Source organism: Eucyclogobius newberryi, unplaced genomic scaffold, assembly GCF_026437365.1.
Source record: "Eucyclogobius newberryi isolate DKJ021-1_F unplaced genomic scaffold, fEucNew1.0.hap1 SCAF_9, whole genome shotgun sequence".
NCBI lineage: Eukaryota > Metazoa > Chordata > Actinopteri > Gobiiformes > Gobiidae > Eucyclogobius > Eucyclogobius newberryi.
In genome coordinates this window covers 39,453,644-39,473,718 of record NW_027316532.1, presented here as the reverse complement: position 1 = coordinate 39,473,718, position 20,075 = coordinate 39,453,644, and the positions used below count along the sequence as shown (strand labels likewise).

General features: G+C 43.4%; 1 protein-coding gene across 1 annotated transcript in view; it reads right to left on the bottom strand.

The window, feature by feature from the left end:
- Window positions 1-291: 291 nt before the first annotated feature.
- shroom2a (shroom family member 2a) overlaps window positions 292-20,075 on the bottom strand; it is a 41,967-nt gene continuing 22,183 nt past the window's right edge. Inside the window, exons 3-13 of the mRNA XM_072438097.1 lie at window positions 15,164-15,265; window positions 14,159-14,281; window positions 11,795-13,702; window positions 11,147-11,685; window positions 10,762-11,099; window positions 9,960-10,048; window positions 5,323-5,787; window positions 4,141-4,638; window positions 3,215-3,374; window positions 1,859-2,131; window positions 292-1,619 (exon numbers count right to left, since the gene is read on the bottom strand). Coding sequence (XP_072294198.1) covers window positions 1,347-1,619; window positions 1,859-2,131; window positions 3,215-3,374; window positions 4,141-4,638; window positions 5,323-5,787; window positions 9,960-10,048; window positions 10,762-11,099; window positions 11,147-11,685; window positions 11,795-13,702; window positions 14,159-14,281; window positions 15,164-15,265 — 4,768 coding nt within the window. The 3' untranslated portion in view covers window positions 292-1,346. The remainder of the gene's footprint in view (window positions 1,620-1,858; window positions 2,132-3,214; window positions 3,375-4,140; window positions 4,639-5,322; window positions 5,788-9,959; window positions 10,049-10,761; window positions 11,100-11,146; window positions 11,686-11,794; window positions 13,703-14,158; window positions 14,282-15,163; window positions 15,266-20,075) is intronic.

Genomic DNA, 20,075 nt, shown 5'->3' with positions numbered 1-20,075 from the left:
AAAACACATGGTTTAAATTCTCAGCTGGTTTCTCATTTGTCTGTGATGCAAAGTGAAAAGACGCCGTGCAGTGGTGGATAAAAGGCCAAACATGAGGCGTTCCAGCCTCTGAACTGAGACACTTCTGTGAAGCGCCGAGTGGAACAAGTGCTCTTCAAAACAACATGAAAGCTGCACATTCCTCCCGTCTCCAAGGTTTATTATTGCAAAAGTATTGAGCATTTTCTTTAGGGCACAATCGTTTAGTAAAAAAGGCCACGGTTCTTTTTTTAGATAAATGACAAATGTTCATTAGACAAATGTTCATTCCATTGACTGAAATATACGGTCGAATGTTATAGATAGTTTTGTAACAATGTGGACTTAAATCTTGATAAATACTACTAAAAACTGAAATGGCAAAATCAGTTAAAGAAAATACTGTCCTCTCCTGCGCGGATTCAAAAAGCTACAATAAATTACTAAAAAAACAACATTAAAATAATAAAAACAAAGCAAAAACGGTGGTTAAGTAAAAGACAAATTGTAGTGGTTCATTGAGGCTTATAACATCTTTTATAATAGGATGTGGCTCCAAGTGTTTTTTATGACAGTTCATTTTAAAGTAACAGATAATCTTTGTCACAATTTGATAAGAAAAAACAGAGAAATAAAAATTGACTCATGAATTGTTGATACTTTGTCTGGACAAAGATGAACTTGATCTGATCAAGTGATTATTCTGCCTCTTCTGGACATATTCAACAAATAAACTCAGTTCTTCAGTCTCTCTTTTAAAGGTGCAGTATGACATTTTCCACAGACTGGTCTCCATGGCGATGTTAAACTTACAGTAGAACTCTAGCATTACAGGCGTTGCTCTTATTTATCCGTCTTGTAACTTATGAATACAGAGCGAGATAGTTTAATGGGATGTGGATGATTCTAGACACATAAATAACATCTCCATGGAGACGAGCAGATGGTGGACCCTCCCTCAGAAAAGTGACATGGTGCATCTTTAACAACAGATGAGAAAATGAACTGGAATACTTCAGAAACTCAAGCCATTGCAAGCGGCGTATCGTTGGAAACAGGAACTGAAATGTGTAAAAAATGTCAGAAGACGTATCTTTTAAACACAGTATTAGAGAAGACCACGATACAATACAATACATTACTCCATGTCTCCCCCTGGTGGACACAATGTACTGCAAATCACTCAGATAACGTGAAATTAAAGTCGGTCTCTTGTTGACATAGATCTGTCGCCTTAAATGAGAAACTGAAGACACAACCAAAGACATGTCCACTAGAAAGAGACACGAGGCGGTTTTGCAACTCAAAAATAAACGAGTCCTTTTTGTTCACAGGGAGAGCCTCTGCTCGATGGGCAGGCTGTCCAGCAGACACTTGAGCTGCTCCTCTCCCAGTTTGATCTTGTCTTCGAGTTTGCGCTGTTCAATGATCAGCGCTGACTTCATTTTGACAAAGTGCTCATAGTCCGTGAGAGTGTCCTCCTGAAGGTAGTTGGCCAGAATGTCGTACACAAGTCGCTCCCTCCGGTCCAGGTTCTCCTTCAGCTCCTTGGCGTCCTCGTGCTGCCGGATCAGCAGTTTCCTCTTCTCAGTTAAAGTGCGCTGGAGATAGAAACAATGACTGTCAGTGTCGGGAGAGTGGATTTGTTTGATAATGGTTAATCATATTAACATGAATAACACGCGCCATTTCAAAATGACAGTTGCATAATTATCTGGGAGGACTAAAGTTTAATCAAGGCAAAACAGTAAAGAGTCAATGTTTTTAGGGGCCATAAGTACATTTCTATACAAGCAGTGACACTCGACTTGTTGCTTTAATGATGGTACATTCTCCTTACCCTCTCCTCTGGTGTAGTGTCCTCCTCCAGACTGTTGAGGGCGTTCTCCACTCGGGCCAGTCGTCCAGACAGAGACAGCAGCAGAGACACCACTTTGTCCAAGTCTCCCACAAACATCCTGAACTTATCGAGCTCGTTGGGCTTACAGACCTGCTGCACCTGCACCTCCACCTCCTCTCCCAGAGCATTATTGTCCAGAATGTCCTCCTGGAGACTCTCCCGCGCCTCACGTAAGACCTGCAGCTTCTTAGTCAAGCTGTCGATAAGCTCTTGCTGCAAAACATACAAGATGATATTAGACTTCCTCAAACTGTGATCATGATGAGCTCTAACTCGAAGCCCACAGCAGCGTTTCTCACAGCTAAAGTTAATGAGCTAATGAAATGTCTATAATATAATTATATAATAATATAATCTATAAAACATTAAGTAAAGACAATCTGATTGTTTTATGTGAAGAGTTTTTTATTTGAAGTTTCAAGTGTCTTTGATGAAGTTTTAACCCGTTTAACATGTTGGACCTGGTCACTGAGGTCAGCACTGAGCAGGTCCATTTCCCTTCAGTGTTTCAATGCAAACGTCCCCATAAAACTGCACAATATAATAATGTGTTCAATTCAATTGTAATTAAATCCTAAACATAAACATTTATAACAATGATATTGTTAAAAAATATTGTGTCTAGTCTCAGCAGAAATCAATGAATCTTTGACCAGAGCCTGTCCTGCTGCAGCTGGAGGCGTGTCCACGCTGGACAGTGACTGCAGCTGGAGGCGTGTTCACGCTGGACAGTGACCAGTGACTGCAGCTGGAGGCGTGTTCACGCTGGACAGTGACTGCAGCTGGAGGCGTGTCCACGCTGGACAGTGACCAGTGACTGCAGCTGGAGGCGTGTCCACGCTGGACAGTGACCAGTGACTGCAGCTGGAGGCGTGTTCACGCTGGACAGTGACTGCAGCTGGAGGCGTGTCCACGCTGGACAGTGACCAGTGACTGCAGCTGGAGGCGTGTTCACGCTGGACAGTGACCAGTGACTGCAGCTGGAGGCGTGTTCACGCTGGACAGTGACCAGTGACTGCAGCTGGAGGCGTGTCCACGCTGGACAGTGACCAGTGACTGCAGCTGGAGGCGTGTTCACGCTGGACAGTGACTGCAGCTGGAGGCGTGTCCACGCTGGACAGTGACCAGTGACTGCAGCTGGAGGCGTGTTCACGCTGGACAGTGACCAGTGACTGCAGCTGGAGGCGTGTTCACGCTGGACAGTGACCAGTGACTGCAGCTGGAGGCGTGTTCACGCTGGACAGTGACCAGTGACTTCCTCCAGAGCCTGAAGACTCTAAAGTGAATTGTCATTACCTTTTTACTGGCCAGGTCCAGGTCCAGCTCCTCCTCAGAGTCCTCCTCTTCCTCTGGCATGTCCTTCATCTTGATGAGCAGCTCGGCTTTAGGAGCAGAAGTGCTGTAGTAAGTGGCACTGGTCACCATGGTAACAGCTGCCATCTTGTCTTCTTTTTCCCTGTAATTACATAAAATAGAGGATGTAATTAGTATAGTAATAGTAAAGTATAAATGAACTGTTGTAGACATCTGGAGTCATTCTCAATCTGGAACAAGTCTTAATGATAAAACTGAATATTTTCTACAATGGAACAAACTCTTGTACAAATGAGGATTAAACCGACTGTTAGAGACTAAAGGTTATTGACACGAGCACTTTCAACATTCATTCCACATATCAAATATCCATGGGTTTCAAAATGAGGAGGAATTAGCCACTGCGTTTTAACCATTTAAAACAGAATATTAAATCTTTTGAGTGGTGAAAACGTCCTCAGAATACACCGTGGCTGTGGCTGCAGTAGCAGCTCACCACCAGCAGGTGTGAAGTGAATGAATAATGCCATTTTGAAAGTACTAAAGCTAATTTATGGGAGTACTTTTAAGGACTACGACAGAGTCTGAGGAATAAAGTCTGGCGGTAATGCAACACTTGGATGCCAACCGCCATAAAACAACAACAACAACAACAACAACAAAGCTAATTTATGTGAGATAAATTTCAGGCCTTGACCATATGACATTTGTCATAATTTATGATAATTTGGGCCAATCTTAAAAATAACCTATTTATTACTACAATACTACCTACTACTTATTACATACACTTATTTTTACATTGCCACTGACTCTGCAACAGCAAAGTTGACAGAAAATGTTTTAGTTTCAGTTTTCCTCCAGCCTGACAGCGGAGCACATAAATGTTCAAAAGGCAGCAGACTCACCTGTTCTCCTGTGGTCGGGGCGCGGCTTGTTTCACTGAACCTTTACGCCGCTGGTGAGAGCCCTCGATGAGCTGCTCTCCTTCAGGGAAGATTCCCTCCATCAAGTCCATGGTGGTCTTCATCCGGCTCTGGTCCAGGATCTCGGCCAGGGTCTTGTCTTTGCCCATGATGTCCCTCGCCAACTCGGCCCTCTTCTGCTCCTCTGCAGAGCGGTGATTGTTATTAACCTGCTCGTCAGAGTTCATATTGTGGTCTCTTATAGTGTCTTTCTGAGGAAAGTAGTCCTGCTCTTTCTGCCGAGTGAAAGCACAAAACACAGAGTCCTGCCCTCCGGCGTTGAGGCTGCCGAGTCGGGCCACAGTTTGTCCCTCTGTCGGGACGGGGTCGGGTTGTCTCAAAAAAGGACAGTTCTCCTTCTCGGCGGCTCCTTCAGAGTGGACGATCCGAATGGGAACTTTCTTCACTGCTGGATTTTGGGCTTCCACCACGTGCTCGAATCTAAAAGAAGAATATAAAGAGACAAATGACTCTGATATCTCGGATTTGAGCAAATCTGTTCTTCAAATGGATGAGTTTGAAGGTTTACATAATCAGACAAATGTGAAATGTTTGTAAAATGAATCCCAAAAGTGTAAGAATTTCACCGTCACGCACCATTATTTAAAAGTTTACAGCAAAACCTTTCATTTTTATTTCTAATTAGCTCTTTTTGTAGCATTTTACTCCAAACAATATAGTCAATATTCAAATGTTGCATATCTTCAAAACTACATTCATGATATTGTCTAAATTTCAATATTGCCCACATCTATGACAATATTTTCAAACTCCCATCACCAGAATTCAAAACTGAACTAGAGACTCAATTACCACTTTCCAAAATGCTCCAGACCTGATGCCAAAAGGAAAACCCCAAACATCACTTTCCTATTTTTGCTCATTCAAAACATCAATTTCCCCCGTCATTGCAGCCGGCTGCTCTTTTCCAAGCCTCTGACTTTGTGCCAGCCTTAAATATCAAACTCTACAGTCACGCGCCAGCACAGATGACATCAATTAGTCCTGAATCAACAAACGTCTTAGCGATAGAAGAACTGCACTGATGTGGCGGTGGATTGTACAATACACTCCTTTGTACAACATGAATAGAATGAAATGCATTGCAGGCGTTCGTCTTCTTACCTGTTGCAGTTGGAGTCTTCGTGCAGAGAAACGGGGGGTTTGTCACTGAGCTTCTGTGGGGAAAACTGTGGAGAAGGGGATCGATGTGTCTCCATATTGTCTGACCCTGTGTGGGACAATGCTGGGACCGGCTGCTGCTGCTGCTGCTGCTCTGCCCCTTGTCCTTTGTCCACGAGTCCCTTTCCCGGCTCACGCTCTGTTTTTAGGAGCGGGGCGGGCGGAGAGGACGGGCTAGGATGACCCGCGATATCACAAGTATTAGAAGAAGTTATGTCTTGGCCCGCACTCCTCGGTTGGAATCCTCCGTCGTCTTGTCTGGGGTCTTGGAGGTTGTGGGAGAAGGCAGTGGGTTTATGGCTGCTTACAGTGGGACCACCTCTGGTAGACGCTGTCCCGGGACGTGTGGGCGGTGCCGCGTTGGGCTCCAGCTCGACAGGCTGCTGCTCCCTCAGTCTGTCGGCCGACCTAAAAGCAGAGACAAAGCTTTTAATTACACATCCCTGCACCGTGGGCTGTCATCTTCAGCTCAATGGAATAATACGCTGTGATGCATTGTGGGTAATATGGGTCGGCGTGACATGGCACACGTTCCTGTGCGAGAGTCTGCAGTGTTTGGTTGGCAGGGCAGACATGCATACTTCAGTCCCACAAGTCCACGCAGAGGAAGAAATAATCACTTTTTCCTCCAGTTTCAGGTTTAACTCTTTGGAGACGGAGATAATTCTTTACTTTTAAACGACTATTCATTTTAAAACAGATTGACCGATGCAAATATTCACGATTGCAAAAAGGCATCATTTAGATATGAATATGTCGGGTGTTTTGTGATTATGCAAACACTGAACTTTATGACACATCCGAACATATGAATTTCGAATTAAGGTTATTATTTATTTTTTGGCTGACTAGAACATACATTTAACTTATGTGATTCTGGACAGGATTTGCTACTATAACTGTACTTTAGTCAAGAAGAAAGAAATAAAAACTGCTCAAAGTTAAAATCGAGACATTTTGAAACAGCTACAAAAGCAAAGTCTGTTTTAGTGTTGTTTATTTCCTTAAGATTAAAACCTTCCAAAAAACAACTAAATATTTAAACCAAAACCCAGAAATTGCTACTGTTATAAATGCACTGCCTTCAGTTGTGTGGTGTAGATGGTGTAGATGGTGTAGATGGTGTAGATGGTGTAGATGGTGTAGATGGTGTAGATGGTGTAGATGGTGTAGATGGTGTAGATAAATATATTGTAGATATTCACAGGTGTCGTCAGCTCGATCACAAATGAACCATGGATCCTTAATAGAACATAGACTTCTTCTTTAGAGGAGTCTAGTCTGCACAGGAAAGACACACAAAGCCTTCGGACTCTCCGTCAGCACTAAAGTCCTTGTTCACATGTTAATGCTTTGGGGGAATAAATTAGCACCACTTAAAGCTCACATCAGTTCACAGCCAAGTCTTTAGTCTGAAAAGGCCATAATTCAAGCTGGACGGGAACGTGTCCCGACATGAAGACTTTAATGTGGATCATTTAGGATGAGATGAAACGTGATGCTAAAAGACCAGGACACTCCAGTAATACAAGTACATGCCATACATTATTTAACCTCATCTTCATTTGAAAACGCAGATAATAAATGTTTTACTCGATCAATTTTGGATGACACATATTTACATTGAGTGAAAAGAAAGTAGACTTTATAAAACATAATCAAGTTTGAGCAGCACTTTCTCTGAAGTAGTGATGATCGACCCACAAATCACTGAACCACTAAAAAGTCAGAATAATACCTTCAAATTTACTCGTACGCCTTGAAATCATCAGCCAATCAATTTAGACCTCGTACCTCAAAGTATCTATTTGAATTACAAAGGGAAGTCACGTCTCACCAGAACGCTTTCCTGACCGCGGTCATCTCCTCAGCACTGACACTATGAGCTGCTGCTGGGTCTCCTGGTGTCTCCTGGCTTTGTGACAGGGACCGCCTGTCCTCCTGTCCACAGATCAATATCAGTGGAAATGGGCGGAGCCTGACTTTTCAATGACAATAACTCTGCAGCTGTTGTTCTGATGCTAATGGTCGTCATATGGACGGGCCGGGACAATGGAGACACTCTACACGAGACACTCTACACCCTTCACTCAGTTACACCTCTGGGAGTTAAGAGACGGCATCAGGACTCCTGAAGAACCGGTTCTGAAGTGTGAAGTCATCTGGGTTAGTAGTGCTACAGGATGAATGATGCACGGTGGTCACGCCTTTATCACATCCGTCCAAGTTACAAGCTTCATTAAAAGCCGTTTACTGATTACTTTTAATCCACTTTAATGAAAAAGACAAACATCTTGTAGTAGGACGGACTGAGCGGAAAAAGTAATATTTACTGGTGCTGCTGGGAGACCCATTTAATGCCATTAAAAATAATGATCTGAAAATAGGGGTCATTTCATGTACTTTGGTAAGTGTGTTTTATTCATTATTTGATATGTTCCCATATCATATTACTTCAATGAGACGGTTCGTAAAAGGCCCATGTTTGGACAGGACGGTCTTAAATAAACTGAACTCAACTAATCCCATTGAAACTGTTCAGAGGGAGAAACATATGATATTGCACCGCCGCCACGCCTCTGGCACCGCCCGGCACTGCTCACCTCCTCTACGGCTCGGCCCGTTTACTCATCAGCCCAACGGGGAAATCCCCGAATGCCAGTCCAACCTGGCCCGTCACTGAATCACATTGTATATATTTTTATGTGTTCAGATTGTTTTCAATTCAGGTTGGATTTTTATTTTGTGCACAGTGCATATTTCCTGAGCAGTGCATATTTCCTGAGCAGTGCATATTTCCTGAGCAGTGCATATTTCCTGAGCAGTGCATATTTCCTGAGCAGTGCATATTTCCTGAGCAGTGCATATTTCCTGAGCAGTGCATATTTCCTGAGCAGTGCATATTTCCTGAGCAGTGCATATTTCCTGAGCGCAGAGACATTTGAAGAAGCAGCTTAAAGGGAATGGAAACAAACTGGAGTTTATCATAGAGCAAATATTTGGTCATCGTCAGAGAGAATAATGTGATTTAATTCTCGTAAAACTTAAGTGAATTCATAACAGTTCAGCTCAAGGTGACCTGAGAATTTAAGATTTAACATTTTCCCATCCAAATGCAAAATGAGAACATAAACATAAGCATCTTAATCCATACAACTGTGGGAAGACAGAGGTGGAAGAAGTACTCTAGTGTGTTACTTAAGTAAAAGTACAAAATACAAGTATTTCATACAGATTTTTGATGATAAACACATCTAATTAGAGATCTCGATTAATACGTGTGCGATATAGACATTGTTATGCATAACTTTGTGTCAAAAGAATTTAGTGAAGTAAAAGTATCGATGTAAAATTGACTTAAGGGCAGAATGTTTATTTTGTCTTTATACAGTTAACGAAGACAAACCTGGCACATTGTTTGACTTTATACATTGGTGTTTTAATGCTGTTAAAATCCCTCTGACAGAGCGACTGTAGGAGGATCACAGACTCACTGCTGTGCCCACAAAACAAACAGTAACCACGGCAACAAGCCAGCTCAAGCTGACTATACAGCAAATGTGCAATTTCATTCATTACAGATACAGAATACTGCGATTATTGAGTTTTCTATAAATATAACTGTCACATTTTTCTATATTGAGATTATAAACAATTTAAACCTATAAAAGAAAAATAAATAAAATGAATCTGATTGCAATGATGTGTAGCCTGCCATGAAATACTCACAAAGACAACACAACTAAATATGATAATTCACTTTGATAGTTTGTAGTTCAAAAATGGAAAAACTTGGGATTTTTATTGAATAAATAAATGGGACATTTTGACCGTGTCGTGAGGTCATTTTGTTGCGTTTGAAGAATGCTGCATCATTTCTGCCGTTATAAACTATAATAGATCTCAGTGATAAGTCCATGCCCTGAGGCCCCTGAGGCCCCTGAGGCCCCTGAGCTGCACAGTGCACTTCCTCTTTAACCCAGATGCCTCGCCCACAGTCGCTCCCTCTATGATCTTATTGTTCATCCAGTGTCTGCACAATAACTCAACTAAACGTCTTATTAATGATTAAATGTCAGTTCCAAACACACTAAAAACACACAGACATTATCACGGGAGGCTTTATACTTTTAAGATTTGATTTACACATCATTTATAAAACATATTTAACTGGACTCAGGGTAATGGAAGGGTCAGTACTGACCTCTTGTGGTTGAATGATCGATATTGATAATATTGATATGAATATTCAACAGTATGAAAAATAACACACTTTATCTGCTTTTATTGGCCAAAGTGTAAATACTTTATTTCAATACAAGCGTTTGACTTTTAATTGATTCAAAACAGATCTTCTGTCTGGCTTTACAACAAATCATCTTGTTTCACATTTAGTTTAGTAAATACTGCATGTACTTTTCATCTGTTCAGACTTTGGACTGGCATAAGAATATGCAGTTTATTACCCTGGATGTCTAGAATAATACTGCAGTTCAGTGTCTTATTGACTCAAAGGTGTAAATGTGTAAATCTACAGCTAAATGTGCCTCATGGGCCTGAGGAGTGTGAAAGTCACTCACCCTGTGGCTGCACGGAGCTGCTCAGCAGGTTTACAGTCCTCCGTCTGGGAATATTCACTCTCAGACTTTCGCGCAGGAGCAGGAAACTTCTATAAACAGAAAAGTAAAGCAAACACATGCGGTCATGCTAAAGTACACAAACCCCCACCTGCTAAAAGTGACACCTTCTGGATTCTGGCGAATTAAAAGCAACAAAGACCGGGATTTTAATGCTGAAGTGAATTTCCGCAGGTGGATGCCCCTTCCCTCAGAACCGGGTGTGTCCTTATGAGCAAACATGGATTCATATTTGACTTGGCTCCTTTACTTAAGCTTAATGCAAGATATGGCATTATTTCAAATCAAGGTAAACCATTTAATCCCCTAATAGCAGTGTAAAAGAAATCAGGTGAAAAGACGTCATCACAACTTAGCCACTGTGGATTTTAATATGAAAATGTGCAGACAGGAAGTTATGGTCAGTCACAGGCTTTGGTTAGATCATCCAATCACAGTGAACCTGCCAGTGCCCAATCAGATCACATAAAGAGTGACATTTTAGTTTTACGATTATTGTAAAAAGAAACATCACAATTTGACGATTATTGACACCAAGACCAAACAGCAGTAACATACTTGATAAAGTAAAGTTAATAATAAGAATAGGTTTACTTTTGTAGAACAGAACCTTGCTTCTAAAATGGTCACAACTAATTATATTTTTCGTACGATTACATTATGACCTGAATAATCCTGATTATCGATTAACTAAATAAAGTTGCTATAGTGTTATGAGAATGCAGTTGGGAGGAACATGCCTGACCTGTACATAGACGTCTGCTGTGGGGGAGGATCTGGACCTCTCGTGGAAGCAGGAGCTGCTCTGGTGTCTCTCCTCCGTCCCGTGATCTAAAATATTATCAGCCGATCTGTATCGTCCCGACGCCCTTTTCTCCACCGCTGGCTTCTTCTGTACGCTCCACCTCTCCTCATACTCTGCGAATGTCCCCAGCCTCTGGTGCTCGGGGACGGGCTGAGTGTTTGCGGAGCCTCCCTGGATCTCCTCCGGGCATGTTGGAGGAGGTGGAGCTGCAGAAGACTGTGGAGCTGCATGAGACTGTGGAGCTGCATGAGACTGTGGAGCTGCAGAAGACTGTGGAGCTGCAGAAGACTGTGGAGCTGCATGAGACTGTGGAGCTGCATGAGACTGTGGAGCTGCAGAAGACTGTGGAGCTGCAGAAGACTGTGGAGCTGCATGAGACTGTGGAGCTGCATGAGACTGTGGAGCTGCAGAAGACTGTGGAGCTGCATGAGACTGTGGAGCTGCATGAGACTGTGGAGCTGCAGAAGACTGTGGAGCTGCAGAAGACTGTGGAGCTGCATGAGACTGTGGAGCTGCAGAAGACTGTGGAGCTGCAGAAGACTGTGGAGCTGCAGAAGACTGTGGAGCTGCAGAAGACTGTGGAGCTGCATGAGACTGTGGAGCTGCAGAAGACTGTGGAGCTGCATGAGACTGTGGAGCTGCATGAGACTGTGGAGCTGCATGAGACTGTGGAGCTGCATGAGACTGTGGAGCAGCATGAGACTGTGGAGCAGCATGAGACTGTGGAGCTGCATGAGACTGTGGAGCTGCAGAAGACTGTGGAGCTGCAGAAGACTGTGGAGCTGCAGAAGACTGTGGAGCTGCATGAGACTGTGGAGCTGCATGAGACTGTGGAGCTGCATGAGACTGTGGAGCAGCATGAGACTGTGGAGCAGCATGAGACTGTGGAGCTGCATGAGACTGTGGAGCTGCAGAAGACTGTGGAGCTGCAGAAGACTGTGGAGCTGCAGAAGACTGTGGAGCTGCATGAGACTGTGGAGCTGCAGAAGACTGTGGAGCTGCAGAAGACTGTGGGCGGACGTCCGTGTGGCTCGTGGCTGTACGGCCGACATATGAAGTTGGTCCACTCTCTTCCTTCATCCCGACGTGATGGATTTGATCAGGTTCGGAGAATGATCGGACCTTTTTCTCGGTTGAAAATCGCTTGCGTCCTCCGATACGAGTGACTTGAACATTAACTGGGCCCGATTTGCTCCGCACCGACTCGGAAACAGGAGGCAAAGCAGGGTTCATTTCTTTGCGAACGACCGATGTATAATTTGTAGAAGGCTCTGAAATGGGGTGCTCTATCAGAACCGGCTCTAGGTCTCTCCTCCTGAACGATGTGGCTTTGAGGACCCGAGCTTGCATTTCCTTCAGATTGTCCTTGTAAGCGTTAGAAGTTGGCGTTGCGTTTTCCAATGACTTCCAAACATCTTGATCTTCTTCGATCTCGGTTTCGTTCGCCGGGATAGTCGCAGCGCTTTTACTTTTCTGCAGTTTAGCCCTTCTCATCTGGATTTCATTCCTCAACTTTGTGGCGAAACGATCATTACGTTGCATGTTCTTAGCGTCTCCCGGCTCGTCCAAGTTCGTGCCAGCATCCAGAGACAAGGAGTGGAGTATGGGCGTAGCTTTGGGGCAGATTTTGTTATTTACCGGTTGCTTTAGGTCTAGTTGTGCCGCGATGGGTTGAACTGGCATTGACCGGCGCTGTTCGGACGTCTTGTTAGCAGGATAACTCATGTAGGGCGTCTCTGAATTCGGGGCTGGGATTTCTCTGTCTTCCATGACCTTTGCTTGTGTGGCGTGTTGAGGCATGGGCAGACTGTACCTCATTTTAGAGACGGTTTGTGGACTGAGACACATGCTGCGCTCGCTGGAGGTTGAAATCCTCCTGTCCTCAGCTACAAACGGCTGCTGGACGCTGGGGTGCGTGGGCTGGTTCGCTGTGACGCAATAGTAACGGTTTGAGCTTTCGTTGCTTTGCTCTGACGCTGTGATTGATGAAGAGCTGCTTAAGTTTCGTCTGTGACTTGGATGTGAGGAGCCATTACTTTGCATTTCCTGTGTGTTACTGAAAGGTTTAACGGCAGAGGACGTCCACGGTTGAGGGTAGAAAGTGCTTTTGTCACTATGATGTCCCTGCTGAACATTACTGGGCTGCTGCTTGTTAAGGCCGGGGACATTTGGACTCAAATTGTCAAAGTCGTTTTTCGGGGAGAGATTGTAGCTCCGTCTATGATCCATGGCCATCTTACTGTGGTGATCTTGTGCCGCGTCAAAGTGTGCTACACCATGTCCCCTTTCGTGTTGCTTGGTGGCAGCAAAACTGTCACTGCGCGCGGGCGGAGCGGGCGGAGGCGGAGACGGGGACGAAGTCTTTTTGTTCTTTTCCGGGACGTGCCACACCGGGCCAAAGCTCGACCGGCTCGAGGTGGACATCCTGGAGCCCGCTTGCTCGTCATTGTGTTGCCCATCACATCCTGGCATTTGAAAGTACGTTACCCTGTCCTCCTGCCGCGCCCTGTCCTCCTGCCGCGCCCCGTCGCTTCTACTACTAATATGTTTGCCTCCCGTGTCCCATTGGCTGACTTTGTACAGGACGTTTTCTGTAGAGGCGGCGTTGCTTTTGGACAGAGTGTAGTCTGGAGTGCCTGAACTGGTGGAGAAGGAGCTGTAGGCAGAGTCCCTCTTCCCCCCACCTCCTCCACCTCCTCCACTTCCTCCTCCCCCCAGGTGCTCCATGCTGTTGTTAGACTTGGCGGGGGTGAGAAGGCCGGCTGAGTAAGGGTGAGAGGCATGTTCTAGACTGTCCATGCTGCCCAGGGAGCTGAACTGGTCTGAGACGCGCCGCAGGTTTGTCTGCTCCCAACTGGACGTGAGGTCAGCTGATGACGAGCTGGAGGCGGGAAGAACACGGCGTGTGAGGATATAGTGCTGACAGTAATAAAGCACACACACAACGGTAATATGTATACTAGAAGTTCATATTTATGGAGAAAGAACACTACAAGCTTTGATGCATTCATGTGTTTGGAGTAGGAAATGCCGTAGGCTTTGTCTACAGTGAGTGAGCCAAGTTTGCATAAGCTCGCAATGCAAAACGTTACAATAAGTTTCGATGCAGAGCTACAAGTTCAAGGCAAGATGTGAGTTTAAATTAATACGTTTTTCTAGAGTTCTACCATTTTTCTATGCGAAAACCACAATTTCCTAAAGGAAGTTCTTAAAGGTTAATCTTGGGGATGATATACAGACACTAAAATACACTTCATGTCAAACCTAATCAAATATGTGTATTTGGTGGATGCTCCTTTCACTGTAACAGATGCAAAGTTTCAGGCTGCACACTTACCTTGCATCATATCTGGTGTGCCAGGCTTGAGTGGACGGGGACTGCGTTTTGGCTGGCTCTGATTGGTTTTCGTTGAACTTGGTGGAATGCCAGGAGTGAGGCCTGCTTATGGGTTCATTCCGTCTGCAGAAAAGGCAAAAAAACAGCGCTGGGATTAGAGACTTGGCCTTATGGAAAACGCTGTGTGCTTCCGCTTATGAACTTCAAAAACGTGCATGCATGAAAAAATGGGGTGGTTTAAATGATACAACCACAGACACTGGGAACACAAACAACATTTTTGCAGCACAGAAAGTTTGGACTGGTTTCAACCTTACCCTTTGAAACAGTGCTTTCTGAGATGCATGTGGAAAAATGCATAGACAACTTTACTGAATTCAAGCTTAATATTTAGAGGATGTAGAAGAAATGACAGGATGCTGCACAATACACTCACAAAACACTCGCACAAATGTCAAAGCAAGCGATCATAGGGCTATGCCATTCATTTCATTACTATTTAGACTATTACTCAAATCAATTACAAAATGTTTTTTAAAACATGAATTTAAAGACATTAGTATTAAATTATATATATGAAATAAAGGTCTATGCTTTCTCTTCAGGTTAACTTTTGACAGACCATAAATAAGTGTTTCAAATGATCATGATTTTCATTACGATGCAATAATCATGATAGTGATTTCCCCCATAATCGAGCAGCAGCCCTGGGTAATAAGTTCCAGCAGAGGAAGGTTAGGCATGGTAAAGGATGAATGGATTTTATGATTCTAAGTGGAGATGGATGTGGGAGGGGCAGATGGATGTGGGAGGGGCAGATGGATGTGGGAGGGGCAGATGGATGTGGGAGGGGCAGATGGATGTGGGAGGGGCAGATGGATGTGGGCGGGGCAGATGGATGTGGGAGGGGCAGATGGATGTGGGCGGGGCAGATGGATGTGGGAGGGGCAGATGGAGGTGGGAGATGTACAGTGACACATTCATGGTTATGCTACAGATCCATACCTCATTGAACTGCGCAAAATCTTCGTGAGAAAGCTTCTGGCCACATGCACGTCATTCTCAGAGGGCATTTTCTGAGCTACAAAATCCACCATTTTCATTTTCCTGGGCAGCAGGGGAGGAACACAACACACTAAGAGCTTTGGCACAGCAAACTCGCTCTCGACAACTACGATAAGACAAACACAGCACGGGTCAACTTATAATGTTGCTGACAAAGTGCTTTTTGAGACTAAATTACAACTTCCACTCTGAGTTTACAAGTGGAGCTGTGGCGCCCTCTTGTGGCCACACCGGTCGCTCCTTTGATGGTTATTGGGGTTAAAAAACTTGACCGACATCACTCAGACAACAAAGAAGGCATCATTTTGCTCATCGATCATAAGCTCATGATTGGACCGGGGGCCGAGCGGAGGTGCAGACCTGTGCCATATGGTCCCAGAGGAGAGCACAAAGCCGGCATGGGGCAGGGGGCTTAGGAATGAAGAATCTTACACAATCAGATGGGCCCAAGCTGTCGTCTGAAGCCTGGTCTTCCTGTGCCGCTCTGAGCTGGCACCAACGCACAAGCCACGGTTTAACCTCTAACTTGGAACAGACAGGACGTGTTTGACGACAATTATTTACACTTTAGGGGCAGAGTTTTTTAAATATTGTACATTTCTTATCCACTACTTTATTTAGAGTGAGTATTTCACTTTATACTTCCATAATTATTCTGGGAGATCATTATTATGTATCGTTTTGAATGGGCGGCTAATAAAAATAATTACATTTGCATTTAGATTTGTATCCATCATGATTTGTTTAATGATTACACTCTATGACTTGTTGTGACAGGGCCAAAATGTGGTCTATTTTGAATTAGCTTTGAAAATGAATCTAGAGTTACTTTCTAGTCAAGACAATTTGAAAAGCAGTCCACTTGTAAGTGCAGTTGTAGATTTGAGACGGTCGTGTTATATTACTTCTTTTACGTGTTATTTTGAACGCAAACACACCTAAACTATGCTAATTTTACTCTACTTATTGGAGTTGTATACATTGACCAAAACGAAACATTCCAAGAGTGAGAAAGCCTGGACAAAGCTCTCTCTCGTCCTCTTGGACTGGGACAGGTCGACAAAGCTGAGGTCACGAGGTCCTGGCCCCTGAGTCACCTCCAAAGCCCTGAGCTGATCTGCACTGAAGAGGTGAGAACAACTGCTTCTTTCACCACTTTTTATTCACAGAATCATCTGCACCTCAAAAGGCTTCATAGTATTTTTGGAAAATTATATTAGATTCACAGAGTGAGAAATGATTTTCATACGATTTTATATTTTGTCTACAGCTTAAGTAAAGTACTTTACTGGAACAGTATATTACATGCTAACGTCTAGGGCTGCAGCGAATTGTATATTGAGACTTTTAGACAGAGAATAATTATGGAATAATGTATGATTGATGAAAATCTGAAATTGCTTATCCTTTGACTATTTGGTTTAATAATTCCACAGTCTTTGTTATAAAAGGGCCTTTTAAAATGTGTTTTAGAGCCTGTATAGTCCAGATAACAGTTAACAATAAATATATTAGTTATATTTTGATAATAGTCACAATTAGTGAATTTGTGGTTGTAGCCCCACTAATATTAAAACATGCAGATCATCACAGTTTCCCCCTCTATTCTCTAAAGTTAAACTAAACGATGCCCCTCTGATTAATTTAAGATGATTGAGAAGACAAATTTCCTCAAAATGTCATGGATTGGAGTACAGGCCTATGTAGGAGACAAAGGGGACCCGGAGCCTGGAGCCTCGCGTTGTGCCCGGCCAGCCCATGTTTGTGGGGCACTAGAGCCTGCCACACATGGCGCTGCTATTGGGATGTAAATGAGGCTGGTTTTATTAGGCCTATCGTCCGGGCTACAGCTGGGTCGGCACAGATATGCTCGGAAAGTGAATCAGGCTGACGGGATGGGGGGCAGGGGCGCACCACTGTTTTCTCTCACTGATCACTTCAGGAGCCACATCTCACTTCCATGTCAATCCAAGACCCCCAAAATACTACAATATGTGACTAATAGATATCAAAGCTTAATATTTGAATTTGGTTGGTAAGACTTCATAATAAAAACTAATGGAAAAGTAAAGTACAATACATTAGTTTGTTTTTAACCATTGAGATTTAAAGTGTAATATACTAATCTAAACTCAGACCCGAGTTTGGTGACAGTAATATTCAAAATTTGATTTCTATTCTGAGATAAACCTTTGTTTGAAAGAATAATTTGGTTTTGAAACGCTAAATCTTACTGATCATGGCTTAACCTACATGATGTCTGACCTCATGTCTGATGAGGAAACATTAACAGTATTAAGGTCATAAAATTAGGTAAGCCTCGTGTCTTTGCCTCCGCCGCTAATCTACAAATGTTAGAGCGAGGTGTGGGCGGTGGGCACGGTCAAAGACCACCAGATGAAAGCAACACAACTCACCCAACATCTGGATCAAAGTCTCACAGATTAAAGGAGGGAAGAGGTAGTCCCAAAGAGCATGAAAAACCTGGACTAGCAATCAATTTGGACCAAAGGAGGCGTCCAGTTGCAGGCGGCGACATTCCCTGCTCACTTCAAAGACGAACCAAAAGAAAAGAGACATGTTTAGGCCCAAGCACTTTGCAGCAACAAGTCCCTATACTCCCGTGCACGCAAGGAACTGCAGAGTGCTAATGCTGCTGCCCCAAAGTCCAACACATCAAGGACTTTTCACCAAACTAACTTGGATCAGATTGAGTTGGGGGGGTGAGATTTCCGAGTGGATTACAGAGATTTTGCCCCTGAAAAACGGGGGAGGAAAAGTGGCCAGGAGAAGGAGGAGGGCTATTGTCACGGCCAGGCGCTCCGGAGAGTCCCTGCACCTTGTGGCGTCTCATTGGCTATCGGGGCTAATATGCTAATGACTCCTCTCGTCCGTCTCCTGTTGTGAGAGAGACATGCATTCTTCCATTACTATGGCAACAGGTTGATCTTTAAGAGGGCGGGGCCAGTCGTGCTTCCTGAAATTGACACAGGGGTTTAAGCTAATGTTTACCAAGACAGAGTTCAGATTTTGTGAATGAATACATCGTCTACAAATTTAACCAGAATCTCAACTTGGACGATTGACAATAGTACATTTAAAAAGGCCGGTAGGTAAAAGAAAACCTTTATTTTGTGGTCTAAACAACACGTTGGTTAATCAAAGGAATACTTGCTAGATTAATTGAGTAAAACTAATTGTTGGTTGCAGCCGTCTCTCATCATTAGTTTTTAGCCTCTGAGGAGACTCCTTAAGTCACTCTAAAGCTTTTAGCAGTAGCAAATAGCCACATTATCCATGGCATCCGCGATGTACATCTCGATACATCATCAACGATATGATCTAGCCCCAATTACTGATCATTGTAATCTTTTCATTTCAACAATCTAGCTTTATTTATTTTTTGCAGTTTAAATATACCAGATTCTATTCAAAATCGGGTTTGTCCTTTTATGTAAACGTCACATACATCATACTGCATGTATAATTCCTTTGTGTGTTGTAACCTAAGCATAATCCACAAATCATATTGAAATGTCCAGTGTTCTGGGTGAAAAGGTCAGAACTATCCGAGCTTCAATAACACCATAAAAAGTCATTTGGAAAACAACATTTTCCCAACACGTGCCCCAGGGCCAAAACACACTGGGTAAGTTCAGCTCGAGCCTGGCATGAGTAACGACCTCCTCACCTGCTGCTTTAGAGCAGAACATTTGGCTCAGACAAAGATTCTCCCTCAGGAACTCATGGCTTTTATTGGTCAAACTCTTCTGGCAGCGCAAGAAATCTGGTGACGAGACGATTAGCGCTGGGAATAGTTGCAGTGTAGAGCCACTCAACCTGATCCATTGTGAGGGATTTAACTAAGGACTATTGGAAAAAGATGTTAATATTTAAACCTTTGATATTTTAGATATTTTATACCTCATCTATACGGTGAGAAATCTGTGCAATTTTGCACTGTAAAACTTTGACTCACTTGTAAAACAAAAATCAAGACTTATTCTAGACAGGGTTTAGTTCCAGGTTTTGAAATCTAAATATATTAGGAAAAGTTTTGCCTTTTAATCAAAATTGAATGATACAATCGTGGGGGAGAAAAAAGGTACTGGTATTTTCTTTTAGCTATAAAAATGTGTAAATTGGAACGAAAAGGGGTAATTTAAAGTAGCCAAAATAACCATGCAACCAATTCAAGACCCCCTCACTAAAATTAGGTTTATTAGGCACAAAAATGTTCACACCTCTAAAAATCGTGCCTCTCTACATTCTGTCTATTTCCCTTTTCTAAAATAAAAAAAATGTGCGCGTCAGCGCCCCCAAATGTACCAAAAATGCATTGAGAGATGGGAAATGACCCAAAAAAAATCTGATCGTAGAATCATGAAATTTGGCGCAGAGGTAGATGGTGACAAGAGAAGTAAAAAATATTATTACGGCAACGCCGTCCGCCCAACCAAATGTCGGCCATATTGCTTCAAAAATGGCTAAGCATGACTCGGGAGTTTTTCCATACGTTGTACTTTTACGAACTCCTCCCAGGGCGTTGGCCCTAAAAAGCTGAAATTTGGTGAAAATGGTGCTGAGGAGTGGGACATCAAAAGTTATCCAAATGACATTGACCCTGTCACGGTCTCTGTGCGGCGAAGCCACAAACTGTAGCTAGAATTTCAGAAATCTCCCAAATTTAACATTTCTGCCGTTTGCGCAGATAAAGTCTGAATTGCGTCAAATTAGAATCAGTTGTTAAACTCTTTGCCCTAAACCTACTTGAAGTGAAATTAATTAATTTGGCGCCACAGCGCCCCCTACAGATTTTATGTGGAGGTTAAATGTTTAGTTTAGCGAAATT